The following is a 22,229-nucleotide window of genomic DNA, read 5'->3' as shown; positions in this document are numbered from 1 at the left end:
ATAGGGGGGCGCGGGGATAGCTCCATTGCAAGAGAATCCATAATCAATGTAATAAAAAGTAATAAAGAAAGTCACGTACTTACAATACACTTTCACTACACTAACACAACCAAAGCATACGACGATGATGCGGGCAGATAGCGATGACGAACACATCCTCCACCAACGCGGCCGAAAGCAAAAGTGGTTCTTCACCTCCCAGTCGCGCTGCGCGTGCACTGTCGAACAAGCATTAAACTACCAAACTCCCTTGTTCGAAGCTTACGACCGTTCCAGCTGCCGCTAGTTACCTTCCTATTGTTAAAGGACCGAAAGGTTTGTATTACGCACTGGAACAATTCAAAATTCTAGCTGCCAACAGTTTAGAAACTATAGCTATGTAACTACTTGGTGAGTTGCATATATAAAATTTTGAATTCAAGCTGCTGTGTGAGTGGAACTTATAGCTATATAATTACCTGGTAAGTTACTTATGTGAAATGGCAAATTCCAAGAGAAAAACTAAACAACAGTATTTGGACTGATTCCTACACTTAGAATGATTTTACTGCTGTTAGCCTGGATATGCAAATGATCTCTTCTGCTGTAGGAAAGTGCCTGAAGAATGAGCTGGCTCACACTACAGTTACTATAAAGTGATGGGTTTGTGATAAAACTCAACAAGTACTAGTTTGCTTGTGATTAGCTAATTTGATCAGTTTTGTGTATAACGGCTATTTCAGAATTACTACAAGTTAAAAACAAAATGTATGCAGAAATTTCCACTATTTACTTACCATCTACAGCATAGCACTTCTTCCAAACATCATTCATCTTGCAATATAGGGGACTGTGTGACAAAATATACTCAAGCTCTGATAAATCAAAACCATGAGAATGAGGAGTAATTGCCTCACACAAATTATTAAATGAAACCCCTTCCACCAAAGAGTTTTTTATCTTGTTAAATGCTACTGCAACGCAAGACTCTATCTTAACAAGCAAAACATACTCTCGAAGATTTGTGACTGTAATCTGCTGCTGCTTTAAACTTTTTAACCAAGAAAGATGGACCTCATAGATATTTCTGTACTTTTCAATATCACAATAATCTGTCAGCTTCCATGTATATAAATGAAAATCCTCTTTGCTGAGAGACTTTATCTTTTTCTTCTTGCTTTTCTGTGCTTTGACAAATTTGCTCACAACTTTCATCACCATTTTCCCCATATCTTTTGTAAACGGAACACACTGACCAGAATCTTGTGCCATGGTGGTACCATAATCATCACCTTCACTTGACGACTTCAAAGCAACAGGGACAGATGTGGCATTAGAAGAATCTAGACAGGATGAGGATGCTGAATTTTCATCTTCCTGAACATCCATTTCTCCCTGAATTTCATTACTGTCACCAGCATCTGTGCATGAATTAGTATCTTCAAAATTTCCTTTCTTACTATTCAACAGAAGGCTCTGTACATATGGCTCCTTATCTATGCATGTATCTTTCAGCTCAGTCTTAACTGGTTTGGTGTTCTCAATTTTTATCGGCAAAGAGGCATCATGAATAAAGTCCACAATGGGACAACTAAAATTCTGATTAGAGTCACTAGAAATCAACTCACCACCATTCTTTTGCTTTAAAATATTACTTGAAGTGTCTGCTTGCAAAATGTTATGATCCTGTGAAATACAGTCATTACCAGTATTTGACTCAGGAGATTTGGACATACCCACAGGAATAAGATTCTCTTGTTCTGCCTTGTTACCCAAAGTATTTTCAGTAAAATAACTGTCTTTGTTTTCAATGCTTATTGGTCCCCTTTGCATTTTCTGGACACTAAACAATATGGCCCTAGGAAGGTATCCACTTGCTCCCACATATTAATACAGTCAAAATTTTATACAATTTTGCAAGCAAAATTTCCAGGTTTATATATGCAATCTACGTTAATCTGCATTAGTTCTGAATCACACACACTAAAAATCTCAATGTTATCAAATTATCAACATTTCTGTAATTAATGCCAAATCACTGCACATTCCTTCCATGTTGTCACTGACTCATAATGCACAACACTGACAGAAACACTTTTTCTTCACAAAGATTCTTTAAAAATACTGATTTTTCATGTTCACATAATGCTGGTGGAGGCAATGTAAATCTCTGCAGTGTCACAATTTTAGTCATACCCCACACTGATCTCAACTATCTTTACTGGACTTCAAAGTACTGTTGCATGTAAAGATATTTTCTTGAAATCTTCAATACAGTACCAGGTTCCTGTACCTGAAATAATTAATTAAATAATTATTATATTAATAAACATTGAAGACAGAGGAAAAACCTATCTGCACTTGAATTCTTTTCTTCTGACATTTTTACAATACCAAAAACTAGTTTATCAAACTTAAAGTTCACTGTCATTTCTGATTCACAAATGAAGCTACTCAAACTTATACATATTAGTTTTCAATCTTACATCTGTAAGTTGATGATTATACAGCATATCACAGTATATAGAGTATGACTACAGTAATTATACTTTAAATGTTTAAGTGGCAACATAAGTTGCATGTCTTATCCTATCTGATAAAATGTAATCTTTCTGACTTGCAATGGAACAGTTTCACGTTTGTTTACCTTTTTGAACTTGTATCAGGTAAATGACTGAAACACACAAATTACTCTTAAATACGTACAGATAATTATATGCATATTATTGGCTTGCATTCCATCATGACCAACCACAAAATGAAACATACACAAAACTCTATTTAGGTATAAAAAAAACCCACTGTAGTTATATTCCATGTGATCATAATTCACCCATCCTATTAGCCTGTATCTATGGTACTGAATAGTCTCTGTTTCACATAAAACATCTAACAAAACATAAATCTTCAGAAACATGACAAATTTTAAATCAATTTTCATTTTACATAACAAACAAACCTGTGATCTTAACATAAGGATAAATTATCTACCACCTGCTTGAGTCCGGATAAAAATATCAAATGGAATTGGTGGCAACCGGAGTCAGCCAATTGGAAAGTATGAGGATGAAGCGCAACTTGCCTTACCCCCACTGTGCACTAACATGCCAGTTTCCTTCCAGTCCAAGAAAAAAATGAGAGGTGGCTTGAGGTGGGCCATATACGATAAGACCACTGGTTTATTACTTATGAAAAAATACAAATTGATTTAAAATTTGTCATCTGTTATATTTAGAACAAACTTTTCAGTCTTAAAATAAGGGAAGATTTACTCTTGGAGGGAGGATAAGAAAGCCTTAGAACCGACAGGAGATTCAGCTCACCTGGGCTCACTTCCTGTCGAAAGGTACGACATTGGAAAGTCGTAAGCCTCTGATCTGTTGAGCACAAGTCTACTGAACAGCCAGATATCTGGGCTAATAGACAATGTACATACATATCTACATTACATTGTGCCCTTGAGGATGGCAAAGAACTGTCAAACTTCCCAACCCACCCCTCAAAAAACAGGGGCAGCAACATCAAATTACAAGATCTCCGGAACGGCGCCCCTCAAATCTTCCAAAGACGAAATCAAAGAAGAATGAGAGGAAGAATAATCTTCATGAGAAGAAGTAGCAGCGAGATGAGATGTTGGTAAAGAAGAGGTGGAACAAGAAGGGATTGATATGATTGATGCCAAGGGAGGCTAAAAGCCTTTCCAAGATGGCATCATCTGTTTCCTCTGATACTTACTCTTTTCAAAGAAGGCAAGTAACGAGAACAAGGGTACTTACCAGGTAGGTTTAGCTGATTCATGGGCTTGCATTTCAGTACATGCCAAAAAACACATAGAAAGCACAATATCACATAGAAATCACACAACAAAAAATGAAAGAAAAACCAGAAGACTGAGGTGTAATGTGGTAGTGGTCTCACTCGCCCCTGTTACCATACCGACACTTCTTTTATTGAGTGAGCGAGTCAGTTATACTGACATCTTCTTGAATTTATTTTTTCTCTGGTATTTATTAGGTTATTTACCTTAGAAATAATGAACTTAAGGATTATTTCACAGGGCGACACGAACTGAGCCCAGAAAAATGGGGTTGAACATTACATGCAGTTGAATATTACTCAAGTATGTACAGTATTTTGCCTTTTTGGAGTCATATTTCTTTTGTCGGATCGGCGTTGTAACCCTAGAACATGTGTTTTAGGCCTGGAAATGATATTGTTATGATACAATAAAGTTTCATACATACTTACCTGGCAGATATATACTTAGCTAAGACTCCGTCGTCCCCGACAGAAATTCAAATTTCGCGCCACTCGCTACAGGTAGGTCAGGTGATCTACTGGCCTGCCCTGGGTGGCAGGACTAGGAACCATTCCCGTTTTCTATCATATTTTCTCTCTTCCACCTGTCTCCTGCGGGGAGGCTGGGTGGGCCATTAATCGTATATATCTGCCAGGTAAGTATGTATGAAACTTTATATCATAACAATATCATTTTCATACAATCAACTTACCTGCCAGATATATACTTAGCTGATTGGCACCCTTTGGTGGAGGGTAAGAGACAGCTAATTTGGAATACACAGGTAAACAACATATGTTGTAGGTATAAATAAACCTTGGTTCCTACCTGATAGGTGGTAGACTTTGTGGCTGCTGCCCAGAAGTCTGCATCACCTCAAGAAACTTTAGCGAGGCAGAGCCTAAAAGGACTTTGTCAATGGGTTCTAATCCACTTATATGACAATACACCTTATGAAGGAGCACAATACACCTTATGAAGGAGCACACAACCGATCCCGATCACCTGATCCTAACCACCATGTTAGTACTAAAGATTGTTCAGAGTTATCCCCAAACTCTTCACAACAACCAGAACTCAAAAACACATTACGCACACATACATAAATTAAAAAAAAAATAAATAATACTCATCTAAGAAGATATCACAAGAGTTCCTTACTGAACAATAGTGAACGGCCGCCAGTGAGACATCTAGCACTTTTGTCAGCAGAAAGTCTAGAACATATCTAATAGAAGGTATGCACAAATTTAAAGATCGGTGTTAGCTCCTATACCCAGGATCGTATCCGCGGACACGAAAGGACCTAGAGAAAAACATTTCTCGTAGGTCACACGAACATCTCTCAAGTAGTGAGATGGAAATACTGAGTTGCATCTCCAAAATGTCGCTTTCAAGATGTTCTTTAGTGACATATTCTTTTGAAACGAGAGAGACGTCGCTACTGCTCTCACTTCATGAGCTTCCACTCTCAAGAGTCGAAAAGCGTCGTCAGGACAGATCTTATGTGCGTCTGTAATGACGTTTCTCACAAAGAACGCTAGAGCATTCTTAGACATCAGTCTTGTGGGGTCTTTTACCGCGCACCAAAGACCTTGTCTAGAGCCCCCCATCTGGTTTTTTCTCTGAAGGTAGAATTTTAGTGCTCTTACAGGACAAAGAGATCTTTCTGCTTCTCTACCGACGACACTCGATAAGCCTTTAACCTCGAAGGTCTTAGGCCAGGGATTCGAGGGGTTCTTGTTTTTAGCTAAAAAATGATATTGTCATGTTACAATAAAGTTTTATACATACTTACCCGACAGATACTATATACTTAGCTATAGACTCCGTCGTCTCCGACAGAATTTCAAATTTCGCGGCACACGCTACCGGTAGGTCAGGTGATCTACCGCCCTGCCCTGGGTGGCAGGACTAGGAACCATTCCTGTTTTCTAATCAGAATTCTTCTCTTCCACCTGTCTCCTGCGGGGAGGCTGGGTGGGCCATTAATCGTATATATCTGTCAGGTAAGTATGTATAAAACTTTATTGTAACATGACAATATCATTTTTATACATTCAACTTCCCTGCCAGATATATACTTAGCTGATTAGCACCCATTGGTGGTGGGTAAGAGACAGCTAACTACTGAAATAGACAGGTAAACAACATATGTTGTAGGTATTAATAAACCTTGGTTCCTACCTTATTAGGCTGAAGACTTCGCGGCTACTGCCTTGGAGTCTGCTTAGCCTCAAGAAGGCCTCCAGCGAGATATTGATCTATGGCTAAGAGTTCTTGTGGGTCTGCCAATGGGGTCTTATCCACTTACTCGGCAGAGCCACCTAAAGGCCTTTGTCATTGGGTGCTATTCCACTAACATGACAATACACCTTGTTCAAGGAGCACAACACCGATCCCGATCACCTGATCCTAACATCCATGTTAGTTCTAAGATTGCAAGGCGTTATCCCCGAACTCCTTACAAACAACCAAAAACTCGAAACATAATTACACTTTCATTACAAAATATACAAAAAAAAAAAATTTGTACTCCCCGACTAGCCATACACACCCTTGATCCCCTACCAGCAATGACACTATGCTCCCGTGCGACATCAGTGAGCTTGCTAATAGAAAACCAAGCACATATCTGACAAGAGGGTTTATGTACGATAAAACACAATATTTAAGGATCAGTCTTTGCTCCAAGACCCAGCACTGTATCTGCTGATACAAATGGACCTAGCGAGAAGCACTTCTCATAGGTCACTCTCACATCCTTCAGATAATGCGATGCAAACACTGAATTGCACCTCCAATATGTAGTCTCAATGATATTTTTTAGAGACATATTCTTTTGGAACGCCAAGGCTTTTGGGGTTCTTCACCGCACACCAAAGACCTTGTTGACAAGCTCCCATCTGTCTCTTCCTCTCTAAATAATATTTAAGAGCTCTCACTGGACAGAGAGACCTCTCTATCTCTCTACCTACGAGGTTAGATAGGCCTTTTACCTCAAAACTTCTGGGCCACGGTTTTGACGGGTTTTCGTTCTTTGCCAGAAACATTGTCTGGAAAGAACAGATGGCAGCATCTCTTTAAACCTTTCCCACTGTGGAATCTAGAGCGTGCAATTCGCTCGTCCTCTTGGCTGTAGCGAGAGACACCAGGAATAAGCATTTCCTAGTGACGTCGCGGAAGGAAGCCAGATGTAAAGGCTCGAATTTATCCGATGAAAGGAATTTCAGGACCACGTCTAGATTCCAACTAGGTGTTCTAGGAGTAGCTGCCTTTGAAGTTTCAAAGGATCTAATTAGATCGTGTAGATCTTTGTTTCTTGCAATATCTAACCCTCGATTCCTAAATACTGAAGACAGCATGCTTCTGTATCCTTTTATTGTTAAGACAGAAAGGTGTGATTCCTCTCTCAGAAAGAGGAGGAAATCGGCAATATTCACTATAGAGGTACTGGAGGAGGACAGCTTCTGACTCTTACACCACCTCCTAAAGACTTCCCACTTTGATTGGTATACTCTTCTCGTCGAAGCTCTGCGGGCTCTAGCGATCGAGCCCGCAGCCTTGCGAGAAAAGCCCCTCGCTCTGACAAGTCTTTCGATAGTCGAAAGGCAGTCAGAGCGAGACCTGGGAGGTTGTGATGAAACCTCTCGAAGTGGGGTTGTCTGAGTAGATCTGGTCTGTTTGGAAGAGATCTGGGGAAGTCCACTATCCACTCCAGTACCTCTGTGAACCATTCCTGGGCTGGCCAAAATGGGGCTATTAGCGTCAACTTCGTGTTCTTCGAAGCTACGAACTTCCTGAGCACTTCCACCAGGATCTTGAACGGGGAAAGGCGTATGCGTCCACACCCGACCAATCCAGGAGAAACGCGTCTATTGCGAAGGCTCTCGGATCTTCCACTAGAGAGCAAAAGATCTCTATTCTTTTGGAGAGGAACGTCGCAAACAGGTCTATGTGAGGTCTCCCCCACAGTGACCAAAGACTTCGACACACTTCTTCGTGTAGAGTCCATTCTGTGGGAAGGACCTGATTCCTCCTGCTCAGTCTGTCCGCTCTCACATTCTTGATGCCTAGAACAAATCTTGTGAGGAGAGTTATGCCTCTTTCTTCTGTCCAGGTTAACAGGTGTCCTTGTTAACTGAAAGAGGGAGAAAGAGTGCGTGCCTCCTTGCTTGCGTATGTAAGCCAGAGCCGTGGTGTTGTCCGAGTTTATCTGTATCACCTCGCCTCTGACTATCTCTTCGAAGAACTTTAAGGCTAGGTGTATGGCCACTAGTTCCTTGCAATTGATGTGCCAGGACACCTGTTCCTTTGTCCAGGTGTCTGACACCTCCCTTGCTCCTAACGTCGCTCCCCATCCCGACTCCGAAGCGTCGGCATATAACACTTGGTCTGGGTTCTGCAGGGCAAGCGATACGCCTTCGTTCTTTTGAAGAGGAAGGATCCACCACTTCAAATGATCTTTTACCTCTTGTGGAAGCGGGAAGATGTCCGAGAGTTGTCCCGTCTTCCAACTCCACACCCCTTTCAGGAAAAACTGAAGAGGGCGAAGGTGAAGCCTCCCCAGAGAGAAGAACTTTTCTAGTGAGGACAGGGTCCCTAAAAGGCTCAGATAATCCCTCGCTGAACTGTTCTTTTTTCTCTAAGAAGCTCGAGATTTTCGACAAACCTCGAGTGATTCTTTCTCGCGAAGGAAATACTCGAAAACCCCGAGAATCCATCTGAATCCCCAGATAGACCAAGCTCTGGCTGGGGATCAGCTGCGACTTCTCGAGGTTCACGAGTAATCCCAGCGATTCTATCATGTTCCTTGTTACTGATAAGTCCTCCAAGCACTGAATCTCCGACTTGGCCCTGATCAGCCAGTCGTCCAAGTAGAGGGAGATGTTTATACCCTCTAGGTGAAGCCATCTTGCCACATTCGCCATCAGGTTGGTGAATACTTGCTGAGCTGTAGACAGACCGAAGCACAGAGCCCTGAATTGAAAGATCTTGTCTCCTATTACAAAACGAAGATATTTCTTTGACAAATGGTGAATGGGAACGTGGAAATATGCGTCTTGCAAGTCCAGAGAGACCATCCAATCTTCTGGACGAAGAGCCGACATTACTGAGGCGGACTTTTCCATGCGAAACTTCTTTTTCTGAACAAAGCGATTCAGAGCGCTTACGTCCAGAACTGGTCTCCACCCCCCCGATGCCTTTGGTACTAGAAAAAGGCGATTGTAAAATCCCGGGGAGTGTGGATCCTGCACAAGTTCGATGGCCTCTTTTTCCCACATTTGTTCCACCATTTGAAGGAGAGTCTTTCTCATTACCGGGTCTCTGTACCTCGCTGACAGTTCCCGAGGCGTAGATGTTAGGGGAGGGTTGTTCTCGAAGGGGATTACATATCCCTTCTTTAGGACCGACACTGACCAAGGGTCGGCTCCCCTTTTTGCCCATACTCCTGCAAAGTTCAGGAGTCTGGCGCCCACTGGTGCTTGAAGGAGCAACAAGTCATTTGGATTTCTTGAAGGGCCTAAAGGAAGACCTTCCTCTCTTATCAGAGCTCTTCTTTCTGGCAGGGGGACGAGCCGCTGTACCTCCACGAAAGGGCTGCTGAGGAGGACGAGAGTCCTTCTTAATCGCCGACACTACAGGGCGTCCTTTCTTGGACGTTTGTGTTAGTAGGTCTTGTGTCGCCTTCTGAGTTAGCGAGCGAGATATATCCTTCACTAACTGAGAAGGAAACAGATGATCCGATAGAGGGGCGAACAATAAAGCAGTCCTCTGGCTCGGAGAAACCCCTTTTGATAATAGGGATCCATATACTGATCTCTTTTTCAGGAGACCAGCACCAAAAAGGGAAGCCACTTCACCCGAACTGTCCTGTACTGCCTTGTCCATGCAAGACAGGACGCTATGGAGAATCTCTGGGTTTTTAAGAAACTCCGGATCTTTAGATTTGTTGGCCAGAACTCCGAGTGACCAATCCAGAAAGTTGAACACCTCTAAAGTGACAAAAATGATATTGTCATGTTACAATAAAGTTTTATACATACTTACCTGACAGATATATACTTAGCTATAGACTCCGTCGTCTCCGACAGAATTTCAAATTTCGCGGCACACGCTACCGGTAGGTCAGGTGATCTACCGCCCTGCCCTGGGTGGCAGGACTAGGAACCATCCCCGTTTTCTAATCAGAATTCTTCTCTTCCACCTGTCTCCTGCGGGGAGGCTGGGTGGGCCATTAAACGTATATATCTGTCAGGTAAGTATGTATAAAACTTTATTGTAACATGACAATATCATTTTTATACATTCAACTTCCCTGCCAGATATATACTTAGCTGATTAGCACCCATTGGTGGTGGGTAAGAGACAGCTAACTACTGAAATAGACAGGTAAACAACATATGTTGTAGGTATTAATAAACCTTGGTTCCTACCTTATTAGGCTGAAGACTTCGCGGCTACTGCCTTGGAGTCTGCTTAGCCTCAAGAGCCTCAGCGAGATATTGATCTATGGCTAAGAGTTCTTGTGGGTCTGCCAATGGGGTCTTATCCACTTACTCGGCAGAGCCTAAAGGCCTTTGTCATTGGGTGCTATTCCACTAACATGACAATACACCTTGTTCAAGGAGCACAAAACCGATCCCGATCACCTGATCCTAACATCCATGTTAGTTCTAAGATTGTAAGGAGTTATCCCCGAACTCCTTACAAACAACCAAAAAACTCGAAACATAATTACACTTTCATTACAAAATATACAAAAAAAATTTTGTACTCCCCTACTAGCCATACATACCCTTGATCCCCTACCAGCAATGACACTATGCTCCCGTGCGACAGTAGTGAGCTTGCTAATAGAAAACCAAGCACATATCTGACAAGAGGGTTTATGTACGATAAAAACACAAAATTAAGGATCAGTCTTTGCTCCAAGACCCAGTACTGTATCTGCTGATACAAAAGGACCTAGCGAGAAGCACTTCTCATAGGTCACTCTCACATCCTTCAGATAATGAGATGCAAACACTGAATTGCACCTCCAATATGTAGTCTCAATGATATTCTTTAGAGACATATTCTTTTGGAACGCCAAAGACGTTGCTACTGCCCTCACTTCATGAGTCTTGACCTTTAGAAGACCGAAGGATTCCTCCGAGCAGTCTTGTGAGCGTCCGTAATAACGCTTCTCACAAAGAAAGCCAAGGCGGCGTTCTTGGACATGAGTCTTTTGGGGTTCTTCACCGCACACCAAAGACCTTGTTGACAAGCTCCCATCTGTCTCTTCCTCTCTAAATAATATTTAAGAGCTCTCACTGGACAGAGAGATCTCTCTATCTCTCTGCCTACAAGGTTAGATAGGCCTTTTACCTCAAAACTTCTGGGCCACGGTTTTGACGGGTTTTCGTTCTTTGCCAGAAACATTGTCTGGAAAGAACAGATGGCAGCATCTCCTTTGAACCCCACCGTGGAATCCAGAGCGTGTAATTCGCTCGTCCTCTTGGCTGTAGCGAGAGCCGACCAGGAACAAGCATTTCTAGTGACGTCGCGGAAGGAAGCCAGATGTAAAGGCTCGAATTTATCCGATGAAAGGAATTTCAGACCACGTCTAGATTCCAACTAGGTGTTCTAGGAGTAGCTGCTTTAGAAGTCTCAAAAGATCTAATTAGATCGTGTAGATCTTTGTTGCTAGCAATGTCCAGGCCTCGATTCCTGAATACTGAAGACAGCATGCTTCTGTATCCCTTTATTGTCGAGACAGATAGGTGTGATTCCTCTCTCAGAAAGAGGAGGAAATCGGCAATATTCACTATAGAGGTACTGGAGGAGGACAGCTTCTGACCCTTACACCACCTCCTAAAGACTTCCCACTTTGACTGGATTACTCTTCTCGTCGAAGCTCTGCGGGCTCTAGCGATAGAGCCCCGCAGCCTTGCGAGAAAAGCCTCTCGCTCTGACAAGTCTTTCGATAGTCGAAAGGCAGTCAGAGCGAGACCTGGGAGGTTGTGATGAAACCTCTCGAAGTGGGGTTGTCTGAGTAGATCGGGTCTGTTTGGAAGCGATCTGGGGAAGTCCACTATCCACTCCAGTACCTCCGTGAACCATTCCTGGGCTGGCCAAAATGGGGCTATTAGCGTCAACTTCGTGCTCTTCGAAGCTACGAACTTCCTGAGCACTTCCCCCAGGATTTTGAACGGGGGAAAGGCGTATGCGTCCACACCCGACCAATCCATGAGAAACGCGTCTATTGCGACGGCTCTCGGATCTTCCACTAGAGAGCAAAAGATCTCTATTCGTTTGGAGAGGAACGTCGCAAACAGGTCTATGTGAGGTCTCCCCCACAGGGACCAAAGACTTCGACACACTTCTTCGTGTAGAGTCCATTCTGTGGGAAGGACCTGATTTCTCCTGCTCAGTCTGTCCGCTCTCACATTCTTGATCCCTTGAACAGACCTTGTGAGGAGAGTTATGCCTCTTTCTTCCGTCCAGGTTAAACAGGTGTCTTGTTAACTGATAGAGGGAGAAAGAGTGCGTGCCTCCTTGCTTGCGTATGTAAGCCAGAGCCGTGGTGTTGTCCGAGTTTATCTGTATCACCCCGTCTCTGACTATCTCTTCGAAGAACTTTAAGGCTAGGTGTATGGCCACAAGTTCCTTGCAATTGATGTGCCAGGACACCTGTTCCTTTGTCCAGGTGCCTGACACCTCCCTTGCTCCTAGCGTCGCTCCCCATCCCGACTCCGAAGCGTCGGTAAATAACACTTGGTCTGGGTTCTGCAGAGCAAGCGATACGCCCTCGTTCTTTTGAAGCGGAGGGATCCACCACTTCAGATGATCTTTTACTTCTTGTGGAAGTTGGAAGATGTCCGAGAGTTGACCCGTCTTCCAACTCCACACCTCTTTGAGGAAAAACTGAAGAGGGCGAAGGTGAAGTCTCCCCAGAGAGAAGAACTTTTCCAGTGAGGACAGGGTCCCTAAAAGGCTCAGGTAATCCCTCGCTGAGCTGTTCTTTCTCTCTAAGAAGCTCGAGATTCTCGACAAACCTCGAGCGATTCTTTCTCGCGAAGGATATACTCGAAAACCCCGAGAATCCATCTGAATCCCCAGATAGACCAAGTTCTGGCTGGGGATCAGTTGTGACTTCTCGAGGTTGACGAGCAGTCCTAGCGAATCTATCATGTTCCTTGTTACTGATAAGTCCTCCAAGCACTGAATCTCCGACTTGGCCCTGATCAGCCGAGGCGTAGATGTTAGGGGAGGGCTGTTGTCGAAGGGGATTACATATCCCTTCTTCAGGACCGACACTGACCAAGGGTCGGCTCCCCTTTTTGCCCATACTCCTGCAAAGTTCAGGAGTCTGGCGCCCACTGGTGCTTGGAGGAGCAACAAGTCACTTGGATTTCTTGAAGGGCCTAAATGAAGACCTTCCTCTCTTATCAGAGCTCTTCTTTCTGGCAGGGGGACGAGCCGCTGCACCTCCACGAAAGGGCTGCTGAGGAGGACGAGAGTCCTTCTTAATCGTCGACACTACAGGGCGTCCTTTCTTGGACGTTTGCGTTAGTAGGTCTTGTGTCGCCTTCTCAGTTAGCGAGCGAGATATATCCTTCACCAACTGAGAAGGAAACAGATGATCCGATAGAGGGGGGGCGAACAGTAAGGCAGAGTCCTCTGGCTCGGAGAAACCCCTTTCGATAATAGGGATCCATAAACTGATCTCTTTTTCAGGAGACCAGCACCAAAAAGGGAAGCCACTTCACCCGAACCGTCCTGTACTGCCTTGTCCATGCAGGACAGGACGCTATGGAGAATTTCTGGGTTTTTCAGAAACTCCGGATCCTTAGATTTGTTGGCCAGAACTCCGAGTGACCAATCCAGAAAGTTGAACACCTCTAAAGTGACAAAAAAGTCCCCTTTAGAAAGTGGTTCAACTCTGAAGTGCTCCACGTCGCTCTGACCGATCCTAAGGAGTGACGTCTAGAGGCCTCCACTAAATTGGAAAAGTCGGCATCTGCAGAGGCAGGTAGAGAAAGACCCATAGTCTCTCCTGTCCCATACCAAATACCTCTCTTTCCGTGTAATCTGGAAGGAGGCATGCAGAATACCGTCTTTCCTAACTCCTTCTTCTTGTCCATCCAAGAATCTAAAGAATGGAGTGCCTTCTTCATAGATATTGCAGGCTTCATTTTTAAAAAGGCCGACGATTTTGCCGTAGCCGAGCTCGAAAAGAGCGAACGAGGAGAAGGAGGAGCCGCCGGACTAAGAGAATCTCCAAATTCTTGAAGTAATAATGAGGCTAAGACTTTATAACTAGATAGTCCCTCATTAGCAGGAGGTTCGTCATCAGACAACTCGTCTAACCCTCGATCAGACGAAGGAGAAAGTTCACGTTTGGAGGGAGAGTCCTTCCAAGACCTCCTATGGTCTGAAGGAGAGGAGCTCCTATTTGGAGAAGAGTCATAACCTCCAGGAACGAGTCCCCGACTCTTGCCTCCTGGCTCTTGACTCTTGCCTCCTGACTCCTGCCTCCTGGCTCCTGACTCCTGCCTCCTGACTCCTGCCTCCTGACTCCGGACTCCTGCCTCCTGACTCCGGACTCCTGGCTCCTGGCTCCTGCCTCCTGACTCCTGCCTCTTGGCTCCTGGCTCTTGACTCCTGCCTCCTGCCTCTTGCCTCCTGGCTCCTGCCTCCTGCCTGGATGCCTCTACACTCCTGGCTCTGGGCTCCTGCCTCCTGGTTGACTCCTCACTCCTGGCTCTTGGCTCCTGCCTCCTGGGTGACTCCTCACTCCTGGCCGGTGCCAGACGTCTGATCGGTTCATCCAGGTCGTACGGAAACCTCACCTCGAGTAGGAGTATCGATCCTGGCGGCAGATACCTCCATACGTCTGGAGGATCTTTTCTTTTAAGGAGGGAGGGAGTGTCTTTACCTTCTAGGAGGGCTCCTTTGACAGGACTCTACAAACGACGAAATCTGTTCCTGCATCGCCATCATGAACCTCTTCGTAGCCTCCTCTTTATCCTCTTCGGGAGGAGGGGAAGGAGGATGGGGAGGAGTCCATAGCCTCCACCTCCTGCCTCCTTCTCACTCTGGTGAAAGAATGGCTCTTCTTGCCTTCTTCACTCCCGAGGGAGACTCCTCAGGGAAGTTTTCTGGGCTCGAGTCAATAGTCGGAGCCTTCCAACTCCTCTTGAGCGGCCGAGATCGATCTGAATCTCTCCAATCACGTCTCGGTGATGAAGATCCCGACGACGAAAAAAAAACAACACGCAGGACGCTTTTACAAATAGCGATCCTTGGCAGTCTGGGGTGTCACAGAAACCGCCGAAGGGACACCTGATCGGTGGGGATTCTCCACAACCTCCTTTCGGCTTTCGACATTCCTTCTCCTCTGGGCATGTGAGCTTGGAAGAGGTCTAGACCTAGGAGCGTTGCTGAGCCGACCAGATGCCCCCTCCACTACACTGGGGACACTCATATCACTGTCCACTGAAAAATCACTAGCCTTACCTTGTATGGCAGCCATTTTGTTTTCCATCAACTTGAAGGCTGCTTTTAGATCCGCAAGTTCTTTTGCTGGATCTACAGGTTCTGCAATAGGAGAAGGGGCTGCAATGGAAGAAAGTAGCATACTTACCCTTGGGGAAGATCCCAAGCTTGGAATTAGTTCAGATCTAGAACTACTTAAACTTCTATGAGAAGCCTTCCTCAATCTTTCTCTCTCTAACTTTTTAAATAATTAGTTAGATTCTTCCATTCGTTCTCACTCAAGTTCTCACATTCCTTACAAGTATTAGTAAAAGAACATTCATACTCCCTGCAACCCTTGCATACCGTGTGAGGGTCTACCGAAGCTTTCGGCAACCTCACCTTACAGCCTACATTCACACAACGTCTCACAACCATTCCAGAGTCAGACATTATTAAAGAAAATTCCAAAATAAAGTCCACAAAACAGTCCACAAAAGCGTATGCCAATCCAACAATCCAGATACGTCACCAAAAGTCGGTCAAGAAGATCAATTGCCGGTGAAAAAAGAAAAAACCAATCGGAGGAACCAACAACAATGTTGATGGTCCGGGCGACAGAAGAATTCTGATTAGAAAACGGGGATGGTTCCTAGTCCTGCCACCCAGGGCAGGGCGGTAGATCACCTGACCTACCGGTAGCGTGTGCCGCGAAATTTGAAATTCTGTCGGAGACGACGGACGTCTATAGTCCTAAGTAAATCTGGCAGGGAAGTTGAATGTATAAAAACAGTCCTTCAGGATGCGAGCCTGAGCACGCTCCTTGGCAGCCTGGGAACTTGCAACAGGGCCTACCGAAGGGACGCCAGATCGGTGGGGAGCCCCCGTAACCCTCTTGCGGCTTTCGACATATCCACTCCCTGAGTCCTGGGAGTCCCCAACAGCGGGCCCTAGGCCTAGAGGCATATATGGGGCCGATCTGACGCCCCCTCCACACTAGGGGCACGATCACACACTTTCACTGAGCCGGCTTCCAAGGCTAACACTTTAGATTCTAGAGTGTGTAACGACTCTAAAATCAGAGAAAGGGCATTACCTTCTCCAGACACAGAATCAGGGCCCGAAGGCAACATCACAGGTTTAGGTGAAACAAATTCTACTGGTGTTAATGCAGGTGAAATATTACTTCCCTTACCTTTAGAGGAACCGCTCTTGGAGGAAGACCTCCTGATCCTATCGCGTTCCAATTTACGCCGATAAGAATCATACACCTTCCATCCATCATCGGTCAAACCTTCACATTCATTGCACCGATCATCCAATAAACATACATGCCCCCTACACAACCCATACATATTGTGTGGGATCTAACCGATGATTTAGGTAGCCTCACCTTACAATCACTCTTCACACACACTCTGAAACTCACTGAACTTGATCCAGACATCACGTTTCCAGAAAAGCCAATCCAAAATAAAAAAACAGTCCATTATTGCACGTGCCAATCCAACAATCCAGAATCAATACCAAAAGACAATCCAGATACTTAAATGACGAGTAAATCAAAAATCCTAGGCGGAGGTACTGCAAACAGTTGTTTACAGCACCGGCGACAGAAAAAATGACAATTTGTCGAAAATTGCATTTTTCCTAACTATACAAACCTGAGGTCCTTTAATAGGAAGGTAACTAGCGGCAGCTGGGACGGTCGTAAGCTTCGAACAAGGGGAGAACGGTAGTTAACTGCTTGTCCGATCGTGCACGCGCCGAGAGGTGAAGAATCACTTTTGCTTTAGGCCCATGCAAAAAGTTGCAGAGTGAGGGGTGGTATGAGGTGGGACTAATGTAAAGGACCTCAGGTTTGTATAGTTAGGAAAAATGATATTGTTATGTTACAATAAAGTTTCATACATACTTACCAGGCAGATATATACATAGCTAAGACTCCATCGTCCCCGACAGAAATTCAAATTTCGCGCCACTCGCTACAGGTAGGTCAGGTGATCTACCGGCCTGCCCTGGGCGGCAGGACTAGGAACCATTCCCGTTTTCTATCATATTTTCTCTCTTCCACCTGTCTCCTGCGGGAAGGCTGGGTGGGCCTTTAATTGTATATATCTGCCAGGTAAGTATATGTATGAAACTTTATTGTAACATAACAATATCATTTTCATACAATCAACTTACCTGTCAGATATATACATAGCTATTGGCACCCTTTGGTGGAGGGTAAGAGACAGCTACTTATGGAATAGACAGGTAAACAACATATGTTGTAGGTATAAATAAAACCTTGATTCCTACCTGATAGGTGGTAGACTTCGTGGGTGTTTGCCCAGTAGTCTGCATACCCTTCAAGAAAACTTTAGCGAAAGATATATGATCTATGGCCAAAAGTTCTTGTGGGCCTGCCGAAGGGGTCTTATCCGCTTACTCGGCAGAGCCTGAAAGGACTTTGTCAATGGGTGCTGATCCACTTATATGACAATACACCTTATGAAGGAGCACACAACCAATCCCGACCACCTGATCCTAACCACATGTTAGAAATAAAGATTGTTCCGAGTTATCCCCGAACTCTTCACAACAACCATAACTCAAAAAGCACACTACGCACACATACATAATTTTCAAAAAAAAAAAAATTTTATACTCATCTAATTAGATATGACAAGAGTCCCTTACTGAACAACAGAGACGGCCGCCTGTGCTAAACCAAGTCCTTTTTGTTAGAAGAGACTCCAGACCATATCTAAAAAGAAGAAAAGTATATACATAAGGATTGGTGTCGGCTCCCATACCCAGGATCGTATCCGCCGATACGAAAGGACCCAGAGAAAAACATTTCTCATAGGTCACACGAACATCTTTCAAGTAATGAGATGCAAATACTGAGTTGCATCTCCAAAATGTCGTATCTATGATGTTTTTTAAGCGACATATTCTTATGAAACGAGAGAGACGTTGCTACTGCTCTCACTTCATGAGCTTTCACTTTTAACAGTCGGAACTCTTCGTCAGGACAGATCTTATGCGCGTCTGTAATGACGTTTCTCACAAAGAATGCCAGAGCATTCTTGGACATCAGTCTTGTGGGGTCTTTTACCGCGCACCAAAGACCTTGCCTAGAGCCTCCCATCTGATGCTTTCTCTGAAGGTAGAATTTCAGAGCTCTTACAGGACATAGAGACCTCTCTGCTTCTCTGCCTACGAGACTCGTATGATGCCTTTGACTTCGAATGACTTATGGCCAGGATTCGTGGGATTCTCGTTTTTAGCTAAAAACAGGGTCTTAAACGAGCAAATAGCTGAGTCTCCCTTGAATCCTACTTTATCCTGCAGAGCATGTAATTCACTAATTCTCTTTGCCGTAGCTAAAGATAATAGGAATAGGCATTTTCTGGTGATGTCTCTAAACGAAGCCAGATGAGGAGGTTTGAGAACCACGTCTAGGTTCCAGTTAGGAGGGACCGGTTCCTTAGACTTTGAAGTCTCAAAGGACCTTATGAGATCGTGGAGATCCTTGTTCATCTGCCAGATCTAATCCTCTATGTCCTGAAGACTGCCGAGCATACTTCTGTATCCCTTTATTGTAGGATACAGCTAGATGAGATTCCTCTCTCAGGAATAGAAGGAAGGAATCCGCAATTTCCGCTACAGAGGTAGCGGAGGAGGACAACTTCTTAGTTTCTACACCACCTTCTAAAAACCTCCCACTTGGACTGATATACTTGTCTAGTGGAGGTTCTGCGGGCTCTCGCGATCGCGCTTGCAACTTCGCGAGAAAACCCTCTCCCTCTGACGAGTCTTTCGATAGTCGAAAGGCAGTCAGAGCGAGAGCAGGGAGGTTTTGATGATACCTCTTGAAGTGTGGCTGTTTGAGAAGATCCATCCTTCTTGGTAGGGATCTGGGAAAGTCTACGATCCACTCCACCACCTCCGTGAACCGCCAAAAGGGGGCTATCAATGTCATCCCCGTCTCCTTTGAAGCCAACAAACTTTTTCAGCACTAGTCCCAGGATTTTGAATGGAGGAAAAGCGTAGACGTCTACGTGAGACCAGTCCAGCAGGAAGGCGTCTACCATAAGAGCTCTGGGGTCTTCCACGACCGAGCAAAAGACTGCCAGCCTTTTGGAGATGAACGTGGCGAAGAGATCCACATGAGGAGTCCCCCACAGAGACCAGAGATCTTGACACACCTCTTCGTGTAGGGTCCACTCTGTGTGAAGGACCTGGTTCCTCCTGCTGAGCCTGTCGCCCTCACATTCCCTTTCTCCCTGAACGAACCTTGTAAGAAGGGAGATGTTCCTCTGAGACGTCCAAAGTAAAAGATCTTTTGTAAGTTCGTAAAGGAACGAGGAGTGAGTCCCTCCTTGTTTTCGAATGTAGGCAAGTGCTGTGGTGTTGTCCACATTTACTTGAACTACTTTGTTCGAAACAAGAGGTTCTAGACTCTTCAAAGCCAGATGTACGGAGAAGAGCTCTTTGCAGTTTATGTGCCAAGACACCTGCGCTGTTTCCCAGGTGCCTGACACCTTCTTCGAGCCTAATGTTGCTCCCCAACCTTTCTCCGACGCGTCGGAGTACAACACTAGGTCTGGGTTCTGGATTTTTAGAGAGATCCCTTTGTTTCTCTTTCAGAGGGGGCAACCACCATTCCAAGTGCGGTCTTATCTCCACTGGAATGGGAAAGGCGTCTGAAAGATGTCCGGTTTTCCAACTCCAAGACCTCTTGAGGAAAAATTGAAGCGGACGTAAATGAAGTCTTCCTAGCGGGAAGAACTGTTCGAGCGAGGAAAGGGTCCCTAGAAGGCTCAGCCATTCCCTCGCCGACGTCTGTTCCTTCCTTAAGAAGAGAGAGACTTTCTGCAAACCTTTTGCGATTCTCTCTTGCGAAGGAAATAAACTACGAAAAACGAAAACCCGAGAATCCATCTGAATCCCCAGATAGACTAAGTTCTGTCTGGGGGTCAGCTGCGACTTCTCGAGGTTTACGAGTAATCCCAACGATCTGATCAGGTCTAAAGTTAACGTAAGGTCCTCCAAGCACTGTCTCTCTGATCTGGCCCTGATGAGCCAGTCGTCCAGATACAGAGAGATATTTACTCCTTTGAGGTGAAGAAACCTCGCCACATTCTTCATCAGGCTTGTGAAGACCTGAGGAGCTGTGGAAAGGCCGAAACACAAGGCTCTGAACTGAAAGATCCTTCCCCCCGTCATGAAACGGAGGTACTTCTTCGATGAAGGGTGGATCGGGACGTGAAAATAGGCGTCCTGGAGATCCAGAGACACCATCCAATCTCCTTGTCGCATTGACGCAAGAACTGAGGCAGAAGTCTCCATCGATAACTTCTCCTTCTGAACAAATTGTTCAGAGAGCTGACGTCTAGTACTGGTCTCCAGCCTCCCGAGGCTTTCGCAAACCAGAAAAAGGCGATTGTAAAACCCCGGGAGTTTTGATCCAGTACTAGTTTCTATCACTCTCTTGTCCCACATCTGATCCACCATCGATCGAAGAGTATCCCTCAGCACAGGATCCTTGTACTTGGCTGTTAGTTCCCGCGGTGTTGACGTTAGGGGAGGAGTGTTCAGGAAAGGGATACGATATCCCTTCCTTATTACAGACATAGATGAAGCGTCTGCGTTTATAAGTGCCCAGGCCTCCACAAATCCCAGGAGCCTGGCACCTACTGGTGCTTGGAGGAGAGAAGCATCACTTTCCCTTTTTAAAGGGACGAAAGGCAGACTACCTCTCTTCTCAGGAGCCTTCCTTCTTGCGGGAGCTCTGGAGGTCGGCCACCTCGAAAGGGCTGAACTGATGTACTCGGTCCTTCTTGTCCGTTGCAGTAGCAGGTTTCTTCTTCCTTGCTGACTGCGTCAGAAGGTCTTGAGTCGCCTTCTCAGTTAATGAACGAGAAATGTCCTTCACTAACTGAGAAGGGAACAAAAAGTCTGACAATGGAGAGTACAGTAGCGCTGCCCTCTGAGAGTGGGAGACCGCTTTGGTCAAAAAGGCACTATAAACTGTCCTCTTTTTAAGAAGACCTGCTCCAAATAAAGAGGAGATCTCAACCAAGCCATCCTGAACCGCTTTGTCTATACAAGACAAAATACACAGAAGGACTTCTGGTTCGAGTCCTTCAGAATCATGGGCTTTCTTGGACATCACCCCAAGGGACCAATCTAAGAAGTTGAAGACTTCCAATACATGGAAGAGTCCCTTGAGGAGATGATCCAGTTCTGAAATGCCCCAAGTTATACGGGCAGAGTTCAAACCTTGTCTACGAGAAGCGTCAACTAAGGTCGAAAAGTCCGCTTCTGTCGAAAACGGAAGAGAAATGCCCATATTCTCTCCCGTCTGATACCAAAATGATATTGTCATGTTACAATAAAGTTTTATACATACTTACCTGACAGATATATACTTAGCTATAGACTCCGTCGTCTCCGACAGAATTTCAAATTTCGCGGCACACGCTACCAGTAGGTCAGGTGATCTACCAGCCGCCCTGCCCTGGGTGCAGGACTAGGAACCATTCCCGTTTTCTAATCAGAATTCTTCTCTTCCACCTGTCTCCTGCGGGGAGGCTGGGTGGGCCATTAATCGTATATATCTGTCAGGTAAGTATGTATAAAACTTTATTGTAACATGACAATATCATTTTTATACATTCAACTTCCCTGCCAGATATATACTTAGCTGATTAGCACCCATTGGTGGTGGGTAAGAGACAGCTAACTACTGAAATAGACAGGTAAACAACATATGTTGTAGGTATTAATAAACCTTGGTTCCTACCTTATTAGGCTGAAGACTTCGCGGCTACTGCCTTGGAGTCTGCTTAGCCTCAAGAGCCTCAGCGAGATATTGATCTATGGCTAAGAAGTTTCTTGTGGGTCCTGCCAATGGGGTCTTATCCACTTACTCGGCAGAGCCTAAGCCTTTGTCATTGGGTTGGCTATTCCACTAACATGACAATACACCTTG

General features: G+C 44.9%; 1 protein-coding gene across 4 annotated transcripts in view; it reads right to left on the bottom strand.

The window, feature by feature from the left end:
* Nucleotides 1–22,229, bottom strand: part of LOC135216795 (uncharacterized) — a 219,590-nt gene that overhangs the window by 193,608 nt on the left and 3,753 nt on the right. For all 4 annotated transcript variants that reach the window (XM_064252280.1, XM_064252282.1, XM_064252283.1 and 1 more), the window contains exon 2: nt 777–2,272. In XM_064252280.1, the coding sequence (XP_064108350.1) occupies nt 777–1,812 (1,036 nt within the window). In that variant the 5' untranslated portion in view covers nt 1,813–2,272. The remainder of the gene's footprint in view (nt 1–776; nt 2,273–22,229) is intronic.

This window comes from Macrobrachium nipponense, chromosome 6 (assembly GCF_015104395.2).
Source record: "Macrobrachium nipponense isolate FS-2020 chromosome 6, ASM1510439v2, whole genome shotgun sequence".
In the NCBI taxonomy this organism is placed as follows: Eukaryota; Metazoa; Arthropoda; class Malacostraca; order Decapoda; family Palaemonidae; genus Macrobrachium; species Macrobrachium nipponense.
This window is presented reverse-complemented; position numbering and strand designations above follow the sequence as displayed.